General features: G+C 39.9%; 1 protein-coding gene across 5 annotated transcripts in view; it reads right to left on the reverse strand.

The window, feature by feature from the left end:
* Positions 1-20,332, reverse strand: part of jarid2b (jumonji and AT-rich interaction domain containing 2b) — a 409,246-nt gene that overhangs the window by 43,251 nt on the left and 345,663 nt on the right. For all 5 annotated transcript variants that reach the window (XM_078539218.1, XM_078539220.1, XM_078539219.1 and 2 more), the window contains 5 exons: positions 13,698-14,185; positions 6,313-6,405; positions 3,858-3,976; positions 3,590-3,660; positions 2,002-2,116 (listed from right to left, as the gene is read on the reverse strand). In XM_078539218.1, the coding sequence (XP_078395344.1) occupies positions 2,002-2,116; positions 3,590-3,660; positions 3,858-3,976; positions 6,313-6,405; positions 13,698-14,185 (886 nt within the window). The remainder of the gene's footprint in view (positions 1-2,001; positions 2,117-3,589; positions 3,661-3,857; positions 3,977-6,312; positions 6,406-13,697; positions 14,186-20,332) is intronic.

Genomic DNA, 20,332 nt, shown 5'->3' on the forward strand with positions numbered 1-20,332 from the left:
GAATTTATTTTTCAAATTTCACCAACCGATACAATTGATCAAAATTAAATATTTTTCTCCTGAACTAAAATGTTCGTTAGTACAAACAAATATGAACTGCAAAGACATCTGAATGATCAAAAATTATACATAAGCATGATCGCTCTGGGCTGGCTTAATTTTTTTTCTCAATGCTTAGTATTGCCACTACATTACTTGTCATTTTGCAATATGGTCAGAAGGAATAGCTATTTTAAAATAAGTATTTTTATTGCAATTAGTACTCCAAGAGAATCAGATCAGATCCATCAACTTTCCATGGCTATCAAGAGAACCCAGACCTTCTCAATCCATTTTTTTATTCTGAGTTTGCATCTAGCAGCAAAAGTTCCACCTCCCAAAGGGGCAGCACTGGAACAAGTAGAATACCTACGTACATGCTTAGAGCAATAGTTAGAAAAAGCTATGTCCCACAACAAAAAAAAGCCAACATATGTAATTGTCATGCCATTCACAGAAGCAGAATTGTTGGAATAACCAGGTGTGAATTTTATTATTCCATTATCAGAAGTGTTTTTAATGTCCAAGTTAATTTGGTTGTAAAGTGCATTGGATATGTTCAGGTCATATTTCTGAAAGCTAGCTAACAATCTTCAAAGTAGTGGTCAATAGGAGTTCATTGTTCCCATCAATCGATAGTTTTCAAACAAGTCAACATGACCAGTGCTTACTGAACTCATTTCAGTTTGCAGGTTTGTGCTTAATGGTGAGATAATTTGCTTGGGATGACTCTCAGGGGATTTGCCTCTACGGTTGGCTAATATGCTAGAACAGAGAGCAGTTTGCATTCATGGAGGTTGTGCCAAACATGCGATCAATAATATTTTCATAAAAATTTGAATGTCTAGCAGGTTACTGAAGCTGTTTAAACTATAAATAGCGCCATTAAGGGGCATCTCAACTTAAAGAACTTAAGAAAATCAATTACATTTCAATCTTGTTTCAAGGATTTATAAATATACCTGGGTTTGCTGCTTTGCATCTCATTAGGATGGCACAAGACTCAAATCCGCAAACCTCCGCAGCATTGAGCTTTATCGGACCCTTCGATTATGGCATCAGGTCTGACCAGGAAGCCTCTGTCCACCCACATGCATCTCAAGATGCACTGAATTAAGACAAAATGGTGTCAACTCCAGTGAGCCACACAAGCAGTTTGCAAAAAAAAAAAAACGACAATTAAAAACAGTGCAGAAAAACTGAAACTTGGGGAGGGGCAGGTATGGGAGATGAAGAGGAAACCAAGTTCATGACTTAAACGAATAGCAAGTTGCATCTAGTTTCAGCCCACCCTTTTAAGTGCTGAACACTCTGCCTGTCTGACACAGATATGCTAAGTTCTGTCCATGCTGGCTAACTGGTCATTTAATTAATGCAATTTTAAAGGTAATTTAAGGATATGGACAAAAGGTTTAACTCACTTCTGTGTCAGTGAAGCAGGTCTTCAGTTCAATCTGGTGGAAGAATTAAAAAAAACTATTATCCTCAACAATAAAGTACTTGGTGATACTTGATGACCAAATGCTGACTAGTGAGGACCAGCCACAAGAAGCTTCATTCACACTGAGGCAATGGATTCAGATAGAATCCAGATCTACAGCTAGCTGGGATAAAGTCAAGTACAAATAGGGCAGGTGAATTCAACGGAGGGAAACCAAATTTCCAAAAAAAAAAGACATGCACCGTTTGGAACAACGGATTTATTCTGAATCGGTTCTCTGGCATGAAAATTCAAATCACAACTCCATAAATGCTTCCGTCAAAATTCTCTCCCACGCTGGTACCCCACAATGCAACATTAAAAGAGTGTACCTGAACTAGAAATCGACCTGTGTGTGTGTTGGGTGACAGAATAAGTTGGTAAGCTGAATCCAAATCCAGAGCTAGTTGCTGATCCAAACCTGGTCTGCTGAAAGTGGGGCTACCAAGGGAGAGCCCCCCCTCCCCAGGACAGGCACTTACCAAATGCAATCAGCACCAGTGTGTAAGTAGTCAATGTATGGAAGGTGGTTTTGGTCTCGTGACCAGCATGAGGTAGTGAAAACCATGCCAATATTTAGCCAAGGAATCGTCACTCCTAAACAGAATGAGAGAAAATAAATTGCAGCATAACCAGGACATACAGATTAGCATTTTCTTCAGTAACCCAAAACAGGTTGTTGTGCATGAAACAGTGGTCACAGTGCTCCAAGACCAGTATTGTTGATCCAATAAAATTTAACCTGGCAATTGTCTGTAAAAGTGTAAAAGCACAAAATATAGGAGAAGGCCAGAAATGACCATCAAGCTCACTCCATCCCTATGGAAGGCATAAGCATCACAAACTGTCCTCCAAGTTGTGGTAAGACTGCCCCTGGGATAAGTAAGGGAAAAATAGCTATGACCAATTCAGGAAACGAGATTCTGGGGGATTCCTCTCCAACTTACTATGGCAATCTAGCTCCGGGAAACAGCAGTTTTTAAAAATTTATTCTTTCATTGGAAGTGGATGTCGCTAGCAAGGGCAACATTTGTTGCCCATTCCTAATTGCACTTGAACTGAGTGGTTTGCTAGGCCATTTCAGAAGGCAGTTAAGAGGCAATCACATTGTGTGGATCTGGAATAACATACAGACCAGACCATTAAGAATGGAAGATTTCCTTCCCTAAAAGGACACTAGTGAACCAAGCGGGTTTTTACAACAATCGATGATAGTTTCATGGTCACCATTTTGAGGCTAGTTTTCAATTCCAGATTTAATTAATTGAATTAAAATTCCAGCAGCTGCCGTGGCAGGATCTGAACCTATGTCACCACAGCATTAGCCTGGGCCTCTGGATTACTCTCACAGAGCACTAACCCTTGTTCTGCTACTAACACATTCTGCTATCTTATCTTTATACCACTATCAACACCTCCTTCAGTCTTTAACACTACCATTAACACTCCCTTTTTCCTGTGTCCAGACATCTTTGTCACATTTCTCCTTAGCTCCCACCTATCCCTGGCCTTCTATTTTGCTCCACCTGCTCTACCCCCTGTTAAACAGTGTAAAATCCTTTGGATTGGTACTTCTCTTTAGCTCTGAAGAGTCATATGGACTTGAAACGTTAACTCTTTCTCTCTCCACAGATGCTGCCTGACCTGCTGAGTTTTCCCAGCATTTTCTGTTTTTACCTCTGGATTACTAGTCAATTATGCATTACCACTACATCACCAACTCCCCATTACCTGTAATTGCTTATAATGCATCACAAACTAATTACCCCCCCTTTAACTGTTGATAGAAACGGTCGAGTTCAAGGACTGTGGCGAGCCCCCTATGCACCAAATATAATGGAAGTTTGTTTCAAGGGGCAATGATTTTTTGCAAAACGCAAGTTCCTAGGATCTAACCTAAATCTTTAGATTTTGTAGGAATACCCTCTTACCTCATCATGTCTATTCCTTTCAAATAATAAAATTCCTAAAAGATTTGAGAAAGGCCCATTGTTTACAAAATAGTATTCCCTCTTCTCTCCCCACAACCCCCTCCACTGCCAAAATCACTCTTACTTGCACACTTCTTACCTGACAAAGCACCAAAGTGTCGCAGGATGGACCCTGAATTATTAGGAAGGACTGTAAGGTTCCACCCATGCCTGTTGTAGAAAAAATAAACACATGAAAATCTATCGTCTAAGATACATACCCTCACCCCACCTTAACAAAAGAAAAATTCCTAGCCAAGAAAAATTGGGTTGTTGAAGCTCTCATGATGAACATAAGTTGGAAGAGTTGTATATGTGACCATCCTGTGATTTATAAATGGCAGGTTACAACAGAAGAGAGATATTACCTTGAAAAAGGTTCTGATTTCCCAACAGGGAACCCACTCCCATGTGCTTTTGTGTCTACTTTCCCAGAATGTACGGCTACATGGGAATCTTTCTGCTCCACAGCCCTCCAGTATTCTTGCTGTAGTTGGAATGAAAAGATGGAAGTTAATGTATAGCTAGATATCAAAGAATGCTAAGACATAGAAACACAGTCCCGCATCCACAATAGTAAGTTCAGCTATGCAGTCAAGAAAAGATGAACAGCGCATAGGAGCTTCCGTTTCCAAATTCTGCTTTCCTCCAAAGATAAAGTCAACCTCCCATGACTCTTCTACCAGCTCAAAATTGCAATAGTAAAGTCTTGGAAGGTTACTTCTCTCCTCTGTCATAAAAGGTTGGTGCTTTGCACAGCAGGACCCAAAAAATTGGGCAATATACATCATACAACCATGTGCTTTAAACAAAAAAGTGCAATACAGCGATTCATTAGGTATAGAAATTTTTAACCTGCACAGTGACCTCTACATCACGTGGAACTTATTTGAGGTGTACATTTGGATTTTATTAAGGAAACTGACAGTATGCAAACAAATCTTTATTGATAGCTTAAGAGGCAGATGAAAATATGACAGAACAGAGTTCCCTCAAAGTTCCCTTGAGCTTTATACAACTCTTAATTGGAAAATTCTGTCACATTGAGAGGACAGGGTAAAAATAGAAGACCAATAAGGTCCAATTTCAAGGTCCAATTTCTACACCTATGTTCTAGGTCAACACATGTATTTTAATATGATTTGATATCAATATTAAAAAATACGTCATTGCTGTCTGATCCAATAAAAACAGTAACATGCATGCTAAAATAGTAATAGTATCACAGAAAAGCTCAAAAGCAAACTTCATCAGAAACAGGAGAACCAAGAATTGCACTCAAATATTTGCTTTTTTTTTGGACATGACTTTGTAAGTTAGACCATCCTTAGTTTATTGCTAAATGATAGCCTTCCTGACAGGTCACAAAAGGTCTGGCACATCACCCTTCTACCATAGTGACCCCAATAGTGCTGCCAATACAGTATGAAGCTCTTTTTAGAATTAATTCAGTGCCCTTGGCCTTAACCATCCTTCCTGACAAGTATCCAACTGGTTCCATCTTTGTATAAAAGGAATATTTCCTGTCATCTGTTCATCACCATTCCATTTTACTTGTGTATGAGAAAATAAAATTTTGGATTTATCAGTACTCTTAAGCAACTTATGTACTCCATAAGGTTCCTTTTGAGTTCTCACTTTTGGAGGCTCAAGATTGCCAACTGTCAGGTAATTATATTTTCAAATGACCTTCTCTAGACCAAAATGACATGACAGCGGAACTGTTTGTAGTTGGATCAACACACTGCACAGATTCAGCATGACTTCTGGGATTTGAACAAGATAACCTACCATCTTGCCCCCACTGCATTTATTAGCAACTGTTGCGACTGACAAGTTAATCAAGAATGCATTTATCTTACAGGTATTGGTCTGAAAGGAAAAACTGTCTGCCATCGGTTAGAGATATGAATACTTAAGAGAACAGAAAGAGAATCATTGCTCTAATATGCAAATTATCAAGTAGATTTAACAATTGCTGCCACTGGGCACTTCAAAAACTAGTTTTAGCACAGCACTGGATTATGCTCTACCTGCTGTTAATCTATAGTGGTACAAGTCTGCTACCTCCAGGGATATCATTCTGCTTTGCTGCGGAATTAGGTAGAACTCAATCTAAATTTAATAAACAAGTTTAACATCAGTACAAAGCAGAAATTGCTTTTCACAGACATTAACCTTGCAGGGTAAATGCTGTTTAATAGGTGGATATCCATTTACCGAATCAGGCAGAAGACATTCTGTGAATCACAATTCTTTTATTATTAAACTATAGTTGAATACAAACACCAGTTTCCACTCTTCCCTTCTGGATCCCAGCAAAAGCCCCCTTGCTAGCGAAAAACCTTAAATCTTAAGTACAGGCTTCAATGAGTATCACCTGCTCTCAATTCACTCTGAAGCTTGTCCTGGTTTGCTCTTAAAGGGACCTGCATTTCTAACATTATCAAATGCATTCCAACACTCCTAGGTCTACTTTAGCTTTCCAATTGGCAAGCTCTTTCCAAATCATAGAGAACACATGCCTCTCAAGTTCACTTCCAATATGCATTTATTAAATTTCTAGTGTTACTAATCTATCCAATTAAACCTTTGGTGAGACTTTTCCCCCTACCTCCTGCACCCACATACTTTCCAGCTTCTGTTTGGTGCCACCTTATACTGAAACCGTGTATGCATGATATTTAAATATAACAGGAACAAAGAATCTCCTTATTGGTCTACCCTTTCCAAGTATGTTACTGAAATTTCTAACGACACATTTAAGCATAAACCGTTAATATGGTGATGTGTTAAGGATTGTGTACAGCTTCAGACTCCTACCTCCACTTCAGCTGCTGTTGGTTCCTTACTAAAGCACATATTCATCATGTTTCTAGCTGTCCGATAAAATGTCGTCAATGACACAGATCGTCCCTGTACATGAAAAAATATAAATCAATTCAAAGATCCAAACAAATACAACAGTCCCAGTCCAATATTGTGGTTTCCCAGAGCACTACAAAACCAGGTAGGTTGTTAGGCACACGTGTGCCAATTATGCAAATGAGACATCACTGATTGGCCTACCAATTGACAACACCTCCAAAATCCACCACCTCAGCTGTGGCTCAGTTCATAGCACCCTCGGCTTTGAATCAGAAAGTTGTGGGTTCATGTCCCACTCCCGGAAAAAACCAAGAACTGTGAATGTACTCGAAAGAGTTGAAAAAGACCCTCCAGCACTTAGAAGTAAAAGGCAGCAGGCACATATGATCACCTCCAAGTCACACACCACCCCAACTTGGACGTGTATCACTTTTACTTCATTGTGGCTGGGTTAAAATCCTGGAACTCTTAACCAACAACATTGTGGGAGCACCTTCACCGCATAGGCTGCAGTGGTTCAAAAATGAAGGGCCACCACCACTACATACCTTCTCAAGGGAGTGCTGCACTGTCAGAATTGCCGTCCTTTGGATGAGACATCAAAACAAGGGCCTGTCTGCCTTCTCAGATGGTTGTAGGAGATTCCATGGCACTTTTCAAATAAGAGTAGCAGGATTCTCCCAGTGTCCTGGCCAACATTTATCCCTCAACCAACTAAACTAAAACAGATTCTCTGATTATGTATCCGACTGTTTGTTGGACTTTGCTGTGCACAAGTTGCCTGCCACATTTCCCAACAAGGCTATACCGACTACCACTTACTTCATTTGCTGTGAAGTACCTTGGGATATCCTACACCGCGAAAGGCAGTACACAAATGTGATTTATTTCTTTTCCTTTCTTCATAACCAGCAGTGCACTTCAAAATAATACATTGCGTAAAACACAGTATTTGAAGATAGACCAGCATAAACGAGTATTTTGCATGTGTGTATACATATATCTCTTGTAACAAAAACTCCCAGAGTGAGGAGGAGAGGGGACACTAAATGGAAGCAAATAATTTAAGGATAGAGTAATAGCATGATGCAAAATGTAGGGCCGAGGAGGTATTTTGAAGGTAGTGAGAGAGGCAGCAAGGTTAAGGGGTTTTTGAAAAGAACACCAAAGGGAAGATACCCTAATGACTGAGGAGCCACTTAATGCTGGGAGAAAGCAGAGAAGAATGAGAAATTAACCACGGACAAAGAAGCAGTGGGATGGGACCCATGGCTGGAGATTATCCAAACAAGGCAGTTACATATAAACACACAGAACTAGAAGAAACCATTGCAGTCTGATTGCTTCCTAAATTTTAAAAACATAACTTATAATCGCTTCTTTCACCAAAAAAGATTACTCAGCACTCTCTTGAATTTGGTCACATTAGGTGCATTCGTGGGATAGTCTGTTCCAAGTATTCATTCTCCTCGGCATTTGAAGTTAAATCTAAACAGTCTGCTCATCTTCTCTCTTCCGAGCTCAATTTTGTATCCCCAGTTACACAGTTTTCAGTTACATCAAATAGTATTTTAGAGCTGAATTTAAAACTTAAAGTGTCATTAAACTGAGCTTTCTTTCCATCATGGGCATTCCCAGTTGCTTAGTCTTGAGTCACAGCTCAAGTGCCCAGCCCCTGGTATCAATGTAGATATCCTCCTTTGTACCCTCCCAAAAATCCCCATGTCCTCACTCCAATACAGTGGCCACACAATCTCATTATTGCTAAGATGTATGCTTCACCCCTCTGGCTACACACCCTCAGATCTTCACTTTTAAAAACAAGGACAAAGATTTTGAACTCAATTTGCTGGAGCACCAGGAGCTAGGCAAATATGGGGGTAAGTAAGGAGACCTGGGCTGAAGAGCACTGGATTAACTACAGTTTGCAAAGACAGAAGCAGAGGTGTCAATGGGTGGAGTGGTCAGGGAATCGAGTGTCAAGATGACAATGGTGTAGATGAGGTTTTCAACAATGACATAGCGATATGGAGCATAACCAGGCAGTGAAAGTCCAATGGTCTTGAGGGTGGAAACCCAGCTCATTTGCTTATTAGAACAGCAAGTTTGTGCGCCTTTTTATATATATATATATATATATATATATACATATACACACATATATATACAAAATACTTGTTTATGCTGGCTTATCTTCAGATACTGTGTTTTACACAACGTACTGCAATGTTGAGCTTTTAGAAAAAAAATTGACACTTGATATGGTCACCAAGCAGTAGCACATTCCTGAACAGGGACAAATGGTTGAAAGTCTGTGACAGACCATGCAGGGTACAAGAGGAAATATTGTTTTAAGGAAATATGACTATAGCATTGGGATAGGCAGGGCTGGAACCACAAAAGCATGGAACTACAGAAGTGGGTCATAGAGGGGAAGCAATGGTCAACATCTTCAAAAGTGGCAGAGGGGTCAGTGTGATGAGGGGGGGACAATGGGTGGAGTAATAAGTAAGGGGTCATCAAGGTTGTGAGCTGGTTGAAAGCCTAACTGATGCCACTCAAACGAGGAGGAGTAAAGGAGTAAGCAGAAGAGCTACACAAAAAGGACACTAGAGCAAAGATTTCTTAAAACAAAATGGAACAGGTTTCCCTACTAAAAACCTCGGTTACCTGGATTGTCATTATTATTCATGGTCATTTTATTCTTCTTGTATAGCATTATGCAACCTTTCCAATAATGAAAGTAGTTAGAATCAATTAACAACCATTCCTGCATTATTCTGTATTTATCACACGTGCAGGTACTACTGGAAAGATTCAACAATAAATCTAACAGAGATGTTCAGGGCAGTAGAGATACTAGGTGGAATTTAATGTCCCGCTCCCCCCACCCCCGTGTCAAGTTTAGTGGCAGGAGACAGTTAATCAGGTGAGAGAGTGGCGGTTGAGGACTCCATCATCTTCCTGCCTCCAATCCCATTAAGTCCATGGCTTGTGGATGGCCTCCTCACCTTGCCGCCATTTGAGGGTAATTAATGCCTACTTAAGCGCCTCATCCCACTGCCGCTGGCATTAACTCAGTGGCGGGCAATCACCATGCAGAAAGCGTGACAAGCAAACCTTTTTTTTGGGGGGGGGGGGGGGAGCCACAGCCTTGCACTTGCTGCCAACCCCCCTCCCTAGTGACCCCCACACTGCAATCCTTGCCCACTATCACTCATTTGTGCCTGCGATCCAGCAACAATACTAGGCATCGGCTGGATGCCATACCAGCAGCAGCCACAACCTCCCTGCTGGTACTGCCGTTCAAGAGAACTGCTGGCCTCTCACTGGAAGGAAGCTCTCAGTGGATGGTACTTCCACCCCCAGGATCCTTGAACCTGGGGTAAGGCCCGCTGCTGTCCTGTTAAGTGCCTGAGTGACAATTCAGCAGACCTTCCCTAAAAGAGTTCTCACCAGTTTTCCAACCAGCAGGTGAAACCTTCATTGCCTCCATTAAATAACACCCACTAAATCTGAATTAATTGCTACTTGTTCATATTAATGTTTTTATAAATTTGTTCCATTAATTTCACACTTCAGAAAGAAAATTGCACTTTACACAACCTCAGGATATCTCAAAACACTTCAAAGTTTAGTCATTCGTTATATAGCCAAAAATAGTTGCCAATTTGTGCTCAGCAAGTTCCCACAAAAAGCAGATATGATAATTACCACTCAACCAGTGTTATAGTGATGGGGGCTGAGGGATAAATATTGCCCAGGGCGGAGCTCCTCTGCTGTTTCAGTGCCATGGAATCATTTTACATCTACCTGACAGGGCAGATGGGACCTCAGTTTAATATCTCCTCCAAAAGGCAGCATCTGCAACAATGCAAAACTTCCTCAGTACTGCACTGAATGGTCAGCCTAGATTATGTGCTTAAGCCTCTACAGTGGGGCATGAGCCAATGACCTTCTGACTCAGGTGACAGTGCTACCACTGAGCTGAGGAAGCAACCATGTCTTAAATTTGACCTTGTATGTGGACATTCTGATCATTTAACGCCACCCAAATAATTAACATTTTAATTTTAACTCTGCAAACGAATACATACTGAAACCTACAGTAGAGCCAAGACAGAGGGGAACATCAATTGTTATTTGACTGCAAACACAAAACAAGCTACTTTAGGGCCTTCTGGACTCAACATTGAGTTCAACCATTTTAGACCATGAACTCTGTCCCCCATTTTCTTCTGTTTCTTTGCCATGATCCGGTTTGAATCTTGTTTTCATGTCTTTGCTTTTGGACAGAGCTGTATATTATTCTGGCAATTACAATCACTCTGGACAAATGCTTTGTTTCTTTATTACAACCATTACCATTCCCTTTGCCTTTTGTTCCAGGGCATCTTTGTCATTTAATCTCTTGCCCTAGCCCCTACCCCAGACTTTTCCTTTTGTTCTTCCTCCCCTCCCTCCTTTGGATGGTATAAAACACATCACATTTCTACCCTCCTTCAGTTCTGAAGTCTTATTCGACTGAAGTTCTTAACTTTGTTTCTCTCTCCACAGATGCTGCCAGACCTCCCGAGCATTCCCAGCACTTTGTTTTTATTTCAGATTTCCAGCATCCGCAGTTTTTGCTTCTATTAAACCAATCTGTGCAACATGTAAAGTAATTGATGTAATTTACAGTAGCTGCAGCTCTACTTAACCGCAAAGCTGATAATGGTTTTCTGCAGACTTATGTGGTTAGCCAATCATGAAAAAAAATGGCTTTTTAAAAAAAATCAAATTAACAAGTAATAATGCAAATAAACCAGATGGGGCGTTACTACATCAACACTTCTAAACTCATTCCTTGGATGCAAAATGCTCTGGGACATCCTAAGGGCATGATAACATGCTGCAGAGATAAAAATTATTTTGTTCTTTACTTTGCACAGTGCTGAATAACTTAGATGCAGACATATTATTACAACCAAACTTTTGAAGCTCTCAAGTCAACTATTATGTTGCTAGAAAAGCTACGGTTTTATATCAGCTGTTGGCAAAAAAGAATTTATTTTTAAAACTAGCATTCCTATAACTGTGCTGGATAAATAAATATACAAGAGATCATCATTTTGTTTCTAACTTTTATACATAGAATTCAAGTTTGTCTGGATAACATCCTGCAGAATTTTGAAAGAGAAGATTGCAGAGTGCCATCAAACTTTATAAATCTTACTTTGAATTAAAAAGATCAATTTTTAGGGCTAAAGATTGAGGGAAAAATTTGATTTTCCAGCTGAATGGGATGCAAAACTGCGGTGTACAAATATTACTTCAGGATGGAGCAATCTCTGAACAAGTCTGAATTTGGTTAAACTTCAAAATTGCATTTTTCTTTCTTAACCAAGAAGAATCAAATCCTGTATGCAATGAGGGGTTGGTTCTTTTGTCAACATTCTCCCTTTCCGTCCCGAAGATGTTGATTGCTTGGGAAATGGATCCATACGTGGCTGGAATGTTATCCAATTTTAATCCAGGAATCTAAAGAGTAACAGGAGGCGGCAATGCCAATTCTGTCTCCACCTGACATCAACACACACAAACTTTCCAACTGGGGCCAGCGGGCAAGCAAACAGAAATGGGAATGCGGATTAATTGCACATATACATGGTAAAGATATGATATCAAAGCTCGATTCTCTGGGTTCAAGGGCTTAACAACGTGATGCCTTTACCAACTAAGCCAGCAAGGACAAGAGACAGGACACATGTGAAATAACAAGCACACAAGCAAGAGAGATGTTTGACATTCAGAGGTGGGGGAACTCTGGCAACTTTGATCAGGAGCCTGATCTTGTAAGGACTTAGAATTTTGTACTTTTAAAATAGGATACTTGGATGAGGTCAGAAGGTTATTGAGCAAATGAAATTGTACCCAAGTCTGATTCAGTATCAAGAGATAAAGTAGAAATCAATTAACTGTTCACTATTTTTATGATTAAATGTTTTAATCTAAAGAGTGCAAAAGTGCAAGGCAGTTTAATCTCCAGTCATCAAACGTCAGGGAATTAGTCGATAAATTCTGAAAATGAGTCATTAAACTGTAAAACTGCCAACAAGCACTCTATGTGGCATCAATTAAAAAAAGAGAGAAACATCCTTGAGCTAAGCTAAAAGGCTTGCTTCATTGCAAATGATCATCTGGTGTACACATTGAAAGCAGAAAACCTCATTCCTGGAACCAGCAACAAACACCAATGCTGAACCAGCAAACAAATCAGTGCGTCTAGAAAAGGGCCAGAATTATTCTTCAAATTTGCTTGTCAGCAACTTTGCATCAGTGAAAGACGTGGCCATCGTACAAGTTAGATAGCAGACAGACCAAAGGCATTCATTTTTGAAATGGAATCATTTCTACTCAGGGGCTCAACTCCCAATAGTTAATTACTATTTTTGCACATCATGTCTCAGTAATTATAGGAGAGGAGAAATACGAGAATTACTACACAAAATCTAAGTATCTTGCACTAATCTTTTTGCACGACCACACTACCGGCTTAGAGAAGGGAAGGAGAAAGAAGCACAAAAGGGGGCAGGTACAGGTACATGGATACAGGAAGGGTTGCGAAGGTTGGGAAGAAATGGGTTACTCCAGCATCAGTGCAACTGCAATTTTCATTTTGCACAGTAACGATATTAGGGAGTCAGTCAATGCTGTAACTATTTAGAGAAGATGGGTACTTCACCCTTCTCTTACATGAGGGTTTCAATCTAGTCTCATCTCCCCAAAAGAACTCTCAATACAGAGTATTCCCAAAATCCATCTGCATGTTCATTGCACAAGAGTAAAAACCTTATGAAATCATGAGGTGTTCATCATAAGTCTACTAAAGATATTTTTTGGTGCAGATTTGTCTCACACCCAAAAACTGTTTCTTGGCGGTCACTAATGTAGAAAAGTTATACTGCGTGTGAAACATCTGTATTAAATATCACAATTAGCGCTAAAGGCATCATCTTAAATGTGCTCCTGAGAAAAACACAGCATTATATCCAGCTACATCACTGACATTGTTCTAGAAGCCAAACACCACAATTTTTGCAATAATAGGAAACCAAAGGCACTTTTTAAAAATTGGGGGTTTTTTTTGTTATTATTTACTAGGACAGTAGTCTTCAGAGGGCACTGCTGAACTTAACCTGTGGGTAATCAATTGCTCAAAGCATTCAGTTTATGATAATTAAGTGAGGGACAGGATTGGATTTCAGCATACCTCCAGTCTATAAATGTCAATCGTGTGCAGTCACTTCTTATATTATAATGTGAATCTATTTGGATGCAGATTTTGTGAATGCACACACCTTATATATACACTTGTACAAGTCACTGAGAACTTCACCGTCATCTTCACTGTCCTTCTTTTCCTGAGCAAACAATCGCCGCCTTCCTGTTTTCAATTCAGTGTCTATTTCTTTAAGCTTATTCCGGAAGCCATTTTTATGTACCACACCATTTACTAGCCCATTTTTTGGCTCAAACCTGGGCAAGGACTGAGACTTGTACGTGCTGTCAGAATGTGCTTCCAGGGGCCCTTTCTTCTTCTCCAGATTCTCTTTTTCTGTCAACACCTCTTTCTCCAGTTTTTTGTGCTCTTCCTGGGAGAGGGAGTCATAGGAGAGTAGGAACTGGCAGTAGGCCTCTTGTAGCTTGGCCAACCTGTCCTGTGCAGTTTTAGGGATTCGCAGCATGTCTGCTAATTTATTCCACTTCTTGAGGTCAGTCACTTGCTGCATGCCACCCATGTCATTGATCAGCTGATAAAACCGGGCCAAGTCCAGCTCACATCCTCCTACAACAAAAAACCACATCAATTATGTCAACCTTCAATTCAACAACATTGCAACTATATTTGGAACCACATCTGTAAAAGCAGGTCCATGAAAGACTATTTGTCTCTGTCAATTAAATATTGCACATTACTCACCATCAAATCAATACTACTCTGGTAATCCTGTCTTTAATCATGGAAAGGCTAATTAAGGTCTCTGTTTTAACAGCAACAATTATGTCTAATCACAATTAAAGATTGATTTTAAAGTACACCATTTCGATTAGGTTTTTCTTGGGAGTATTATACTCCCAGGACTACTATCTTATGATGGAAAAGTAACAAAGATGTTTAATCAAGGATTGTAGTCTTCATAGGAAATACTAGCTTACATTTGCAAGTCCATGGCACAAGCCATACTTTAAAAGGCGAAAGAAAAGTCAGGGAATATTTCTTCCCTCCCCTACCCCACTCCATTTAAAAATATATTCCTTTATTTAAAATGAGAAAACAAATTACACTATAGAGAACCGTCTTGTCAGGTCCTCTGGTCACACTGAGGACTCATGCACTACAGAATACTCATAACCTCAGGCTAGCCTAGGAATAGATCCAGAGCTGCAGGCCAGGGGAATGGATGTATTCACAGTGCAAATTTAGCATCAGTATGAAGTGATTTTTATTTCATACTGACACTAAGCACATGTAATGCAAATCAGGTGCTACGGTCTGAATTGACTCTAAAGCAGAGTGAGACTTCATGCTCTAGCTTCAGGCTGTATTTCACAGAATGAAGCAAGAATCACTTTGCAGTGACTCGAGTTGGAATGTAAAAACATCCACTGCCACGGAACCAGCTGAGCAAAAAAAACATTGCACCTTCTACAATTTCCTTCTCTTTTAATGTCGGTAGAAAGTTTTTTAAAAATTAAGTTGTACAACAATATTGTTGAATTTCAATATTGGAATAGAATTTAGTTTTTGCAGCTTTCAAAACACACTGGAGCCATATTTTGCTCTCAATGGCCATTCATTATGCATCGCTGGAACTTACTGCAAATTGACAGTGTAGGGCTAATTAAATTGCTCTTTGACAAAGCTGTTGCAGACTTGATAGGCCAAATGGCCTCCTTTTATGCTGCACTATTGTATGATATTAGAGAGCCAAAATGGTGCAGCACCCTCTACAAGGATCCTGGACCTACGTGAAACAGGGCAAGTAACTTACTCACTTATCTCCCTAACTAGGGTGAAGAATCATTATTCAGTGCAGAATCTGAACCCAGAAACATTGAGTTAGAATATTTAATTCAATGTCAAATCAGATAAAGAAAATACGATAAGAGCGAAAGAGATATAAGATTAATGGAGAGAGAAAAGATAAAGACAAATTTAAAAAATTAAATTTTTAAGTCTTCCCCACAATAATTAAAATCTGGACGAATGACACTCTGCATAAGAAAAAGCTAAAATTTTCAGTGCCAGAGACGTTGTTTGGCAATAATCATGGCTTACCACACCATTGAAAATTTACTTAGGGGGAAGCAGTAGCATAGTGGTATTGTCATTAGACTAGTATTCCAGAGAGCCAGGGTAATGCTCTGGGGGCCCAGGCGCAAATCCCACCACGAAAGATGGTGAAATTTGAATTCAATAAAAAACTGGACTTAAAAAGTCTGATGACCACAAAACCATTGCTGATTGTTGTAAAAACCCATCTGGTTCACTAATGTCTTTTGGGGAAGGAAATCTGCTGTCCTTACCTGGTCTGGCCTACATGTGACTCCAGACCCACAGTAATGTGGTCGACTTTTAAATGCCCTCTGAACAAGGGGCAATTAGGAATCGGCAATAAATGCTGGCCTAGCCAATGACACCCACATCCCATGAACAAATAGAAAAAAATTACTTACACTGAAATAGATGAGCCTCAACCTTTTCTGTTGAGTTCAGTGTGCATTTATCATGAGCATATAACAACTTCACATCATTCCACGTTTTTCAATGCTGAGCCCCTGCGAGATATCAGTATAGCACAGCTTCTGGAGGAGCAGGGAAACTCGGACAGCAACCTCCTGGTTTCCAGTTTAACTATATGTGCTGTCACCAAAGTTTGCTGTCCAATTTATACTTTAATAACAGTGAGTGTCATTAGCCTCACCATTTCTACAGCAAAATCTGGCCTATGTATTTAATCTGGAATCCTATAAAAGATACTGATCAGGGTAGGTAGTGCCTATTAAAATATACCTACATGCAGACTAGCGGTGACTTGTTTTCAGGTATATAGCATTACTTTATCCAGAGAAAGAGGGATCCAGGTCACTTCACTTATAGAACAAAACCCTCCCTTATCCCCAGTCAGGTAGATGAATGCCCACGATGCAATTTACCAAAACCCAATCATCTTAATCAATACTTCATTGAGCACTGGGTATACACTGGGCTATGCTGAAGTCACTAATAAGTTATTGAAAAGTCTTGAGCTACCCCATAAAACCACTGTATTGCAAGTGCAATTTGTATTTCATCACCAGAAGTGAAAATGCAAAACTGCAGCTGAATCAAGCCACAGACTTACTGATCTGTTATTGCAAATGATTATCAATTTTTGGGTAGGACAACTTTAAAACACCTTACAGTATGGAGAAGTTGAAATGGTAGGTATGTTTAATGGCAGGAGGAAAATCTAGAGAAGTTCCATAGATTGAGAATTACATTGGAGTTAATTGGAGCTTGGCACTTGTAGTTAGTTGTCATCTAAATGCCTTAAGGTGATTCTCTGCACTACCTTGATCAGAATCTGTTATATGCTTCTAGGTTCAAGACATTTTATAGGCCAGATTTTGCTACAGAAATAAAGGTGAGGCTAATGATGCCCACTGTTAAAAGTATAAATTGGACAGCAACTTTTGGTGACAGCACATAGTTAAACTGGAAAATCAGGAGGTTGCTGTCCGAGTTTTCCTTCTCCAGAAGCTGTTCTATCAAACACTGTCCTTTCGCCAATGGAACCAGTTTCTTTTTGATGATCAAAGTGCCAAAGCAGAGCGACTGGGGATAGTTTCAATACAGAAAACAGCCCAAAGTACAAAAGGGTCAAATATTAAAGCTGCAAACCCTCACTTCACTACTATCTCTTTCTTGGAAGAAGAAATGAAAGTCCACTCCCTGATTCAACTAGATTGTGGATAATTTAGCTTGTTCCTGTTCATTGGTCACTTGAAACAGTTAGCAGTAATGCAGCTATTCTTTTGCTAGGCCTCCAAAAAAATATGCTTACTTTGAGGTAACCTCTGTCATCAGGACACCTTAAGAGAATGTAGTCATGGACCTTGTATATGGTAGTGATCACCACTAGACCTTTTCAGAAAATATTTTTCTGTGCTCTATATTTTTAAGATTGGTAGTTCAGTGAGAGGCACTATTTCAAAATACACTAATTTAGCTTTAGAATTATGAAGTATCCCTCAAACAAATTTCAAAAAGGAAATAAAAGAGCATTCGATCAGCCACCTAACAGTGTAAGCAACTGTTTACTGCTCTCATTGGAGAGGAACAGTCAGTTAGGAGGGCTTGGCTCACTTAATGGCAAGTGTTCACTCAAAGAAATAATTATTTTTATGTACGTTCTCAGGGCACCAGAATGAGTTGAATCCCCCTCTTTGATTTTTGTTGTAGCCCATTTCATACACAGGCTGACTTTCTGTATCTGGTCTATGTACAATTTACTCATAGAACATAATATAAGAACTAGGAGCAGGAGTAGGCAATTCAGCCCCTCGAGCCTGCCCCGCCATTCATTACGATCATGGCTGATCTCATTTTGGCCTCAACTCCAATTTCCCACCCTCTCCCCATAACCTTTCAACCCGTTACTAATTAAAAATCTGTCTTATCTCCTCAAATTTATTCAGCGTCCCGGCATCCACTGCACTCTGAGGTAGTGAATTCCACAGATTCACGACCCTTTGAGAAAAGTAATTCCTCCTCATCTCTGATTTAAATCTACCACCCCTTAGCCTAAAACTATGGCCTCTCGTTCTAGAATGCCCCACAAGGGGAAACATCCGCCCCACGTCTACTTTGTCGATCCCCTTTAGCATCTTATATACCTCAATTAGATCTCCTCTCATCCTTCTAAACTCCAGCAAGTATAGGCCTAAACTGCTCAATCTCTCCTCATAAGACAAGCCCCGCATCTCTGGAATCAATCTAGTGAACCTCCTCTGAACTGCCTCCAGTGCAACTACATCCTTCCTCAAGTGCGGTCTCACCAATGCCTTGTACAGTTGCATCCACTGCACTCTGAGGTAGTGAATTCCACAGATTCACGACCCTTTGAGAAAAGTAATTCCTCCTCATCTCTGATTTAAAGCTACCACCCCTTAGCCTAAAACTTTGGCCTCTCGTTCTAGAATGCCCCACAAGGGGAAACATCCGCCCCACGTCTACTTTGTCGATCCCCTTTAGCATCTTATATACCTCAATTAGATCTCCTCTCATCCTTCTAAACTCCAGCAAGTATAGGCCTAAACTGCTCAATCTCTCCTCATAAGACAAGCCCCGCAGCTATAAGTAGAATACTCTATTCCTTTAGTAATAAATGCCAAAATTCCATTTGCCTTCCTTATTACCCGCTGTACCTGATTACTAGCTTTCAGCGATTCATGCACGAGGGCACTCAGATCCCTCTGCACTGAAGCATTCTGAAGTTTCTCTCCATTTAAATAATAAGTCGCCTTTTTATTCTTCCGACCAAAGAAAGAAAGTACATTGGGAATTCCAGGTTAAAGACTGTCCCCACCCCTCCCTAAGTAGCTTTTTCAAAGATAAAAGCAAAATACTGCAGATGCTGGAAATCCAAAACAGAAACAGAAAATGCTGGAAAAACTCAGCAGGTCTAACAGCATCTGTGGAGAGAAAAACAGAGTACTTTTTAGGGTGGGGGGGCGGTGGGGGTGGAGCAGGTGAAGCTGGATAAAAGGCCAATATTTCCTTTGCCCCCACCTTTCACTGGCCTTCTATCCAACTTCACCTATTTCACCCCCCTTAAACAGTATAAATTTCATCACATTTGTACTTTTCTTTAGCTCTGAAGAAGTCATACAGACTCGAAAAGTTAACCGTTTTTCTCTCCACAGATGCTGTTAGACCTGCTGAGTTTTTCCAGCATTTTCTGTTTTTGTTTTAGCTTCTTCAAATGTAGTTTCCACAGGCTTCCAGCTACCTACTTGGGGAATCTTCAACTGAGCTGAAATGGATTCAAAGTCGGTTTTTAGGTGAACATACCTGCATTCTAGTTCACTGCCTGGATGCATCAAAAACATGCTCCACTACAACCACTTTGTTTCATTTGTACAGACAGACGTCTTTAAGTTAGATTTTGTACCATCTCCAGTTTTTAATTTTATTTGATAGTTACAGCAACTAGAGGTCATGGGACAAGACAAAGAACTGAAGGTTCTAAATCCAAATCCATCATGGGAGTGGTGAAAGCGAAATTAATAAATTTGGCAACAGAAAAACTGATTGTAAATCTGCCAGGACAAATGCAATAAAAGCAGCCTTGCCAGTGTCATCCACATCCTGAGAATAATATATTTAATGGCTAGGGTTCAATCTACATCAGTTATACAGCAATACAATTCTCAACTCTTTAGAACTATTTTGTTATGTTCTTTTCATGGGATTAGGGCACTCCAAAATGGCTAATCCTTTCCTCAAATTTACAAAGCACACACTTTTACTTCCACTACCAAAGTACACTGTTTAAAAGAAAAACGATAAATGCAAACAGGGTAAATGATAATTTACCAATGCACTTCTCCACCCTCATACTCATCTTGTGCCAAATGTGACATGAAATGAATCAGATTTTTGGATGTCTTGTGTCTGCAAATGGTAAGACTGACTTAACCCATAAGCATTTCTTTGAGTGAACACACACCATAATTCTAAAACTAAATTAGCATATTTTAAAACAGTGTTTCTCACTGAACTACCTATCTTAAAAATAAAACTATTTTCGCATAAGTTATAGTGATCACTGGCATATACAAGATCCATGACTACTCTCTCTCAATGGTGGTAACTTCTGCCATCAGGACACAAGGCAAGGGTATTTTGGGGGTCTAGCAGAAGAATGGTATTACTGCTAACCTGCAG

The sequence above is a fragment of the Cetorhinus maximus genome, chromosome 3 (assembly GCF_964194155.1).
Source record: "Cetorhinus maximus chromosome 3, sCetMax3.hap1.1, whole genome shotgun sequence".
Taxonomy (NCBI): domain Eukaryota; kingdom Metazoa; phylum Chordata; class Chondrichthyes; order Lamniformes; family Cetorhinidae; genus Cetorhinus; species Cetorhinus maximus.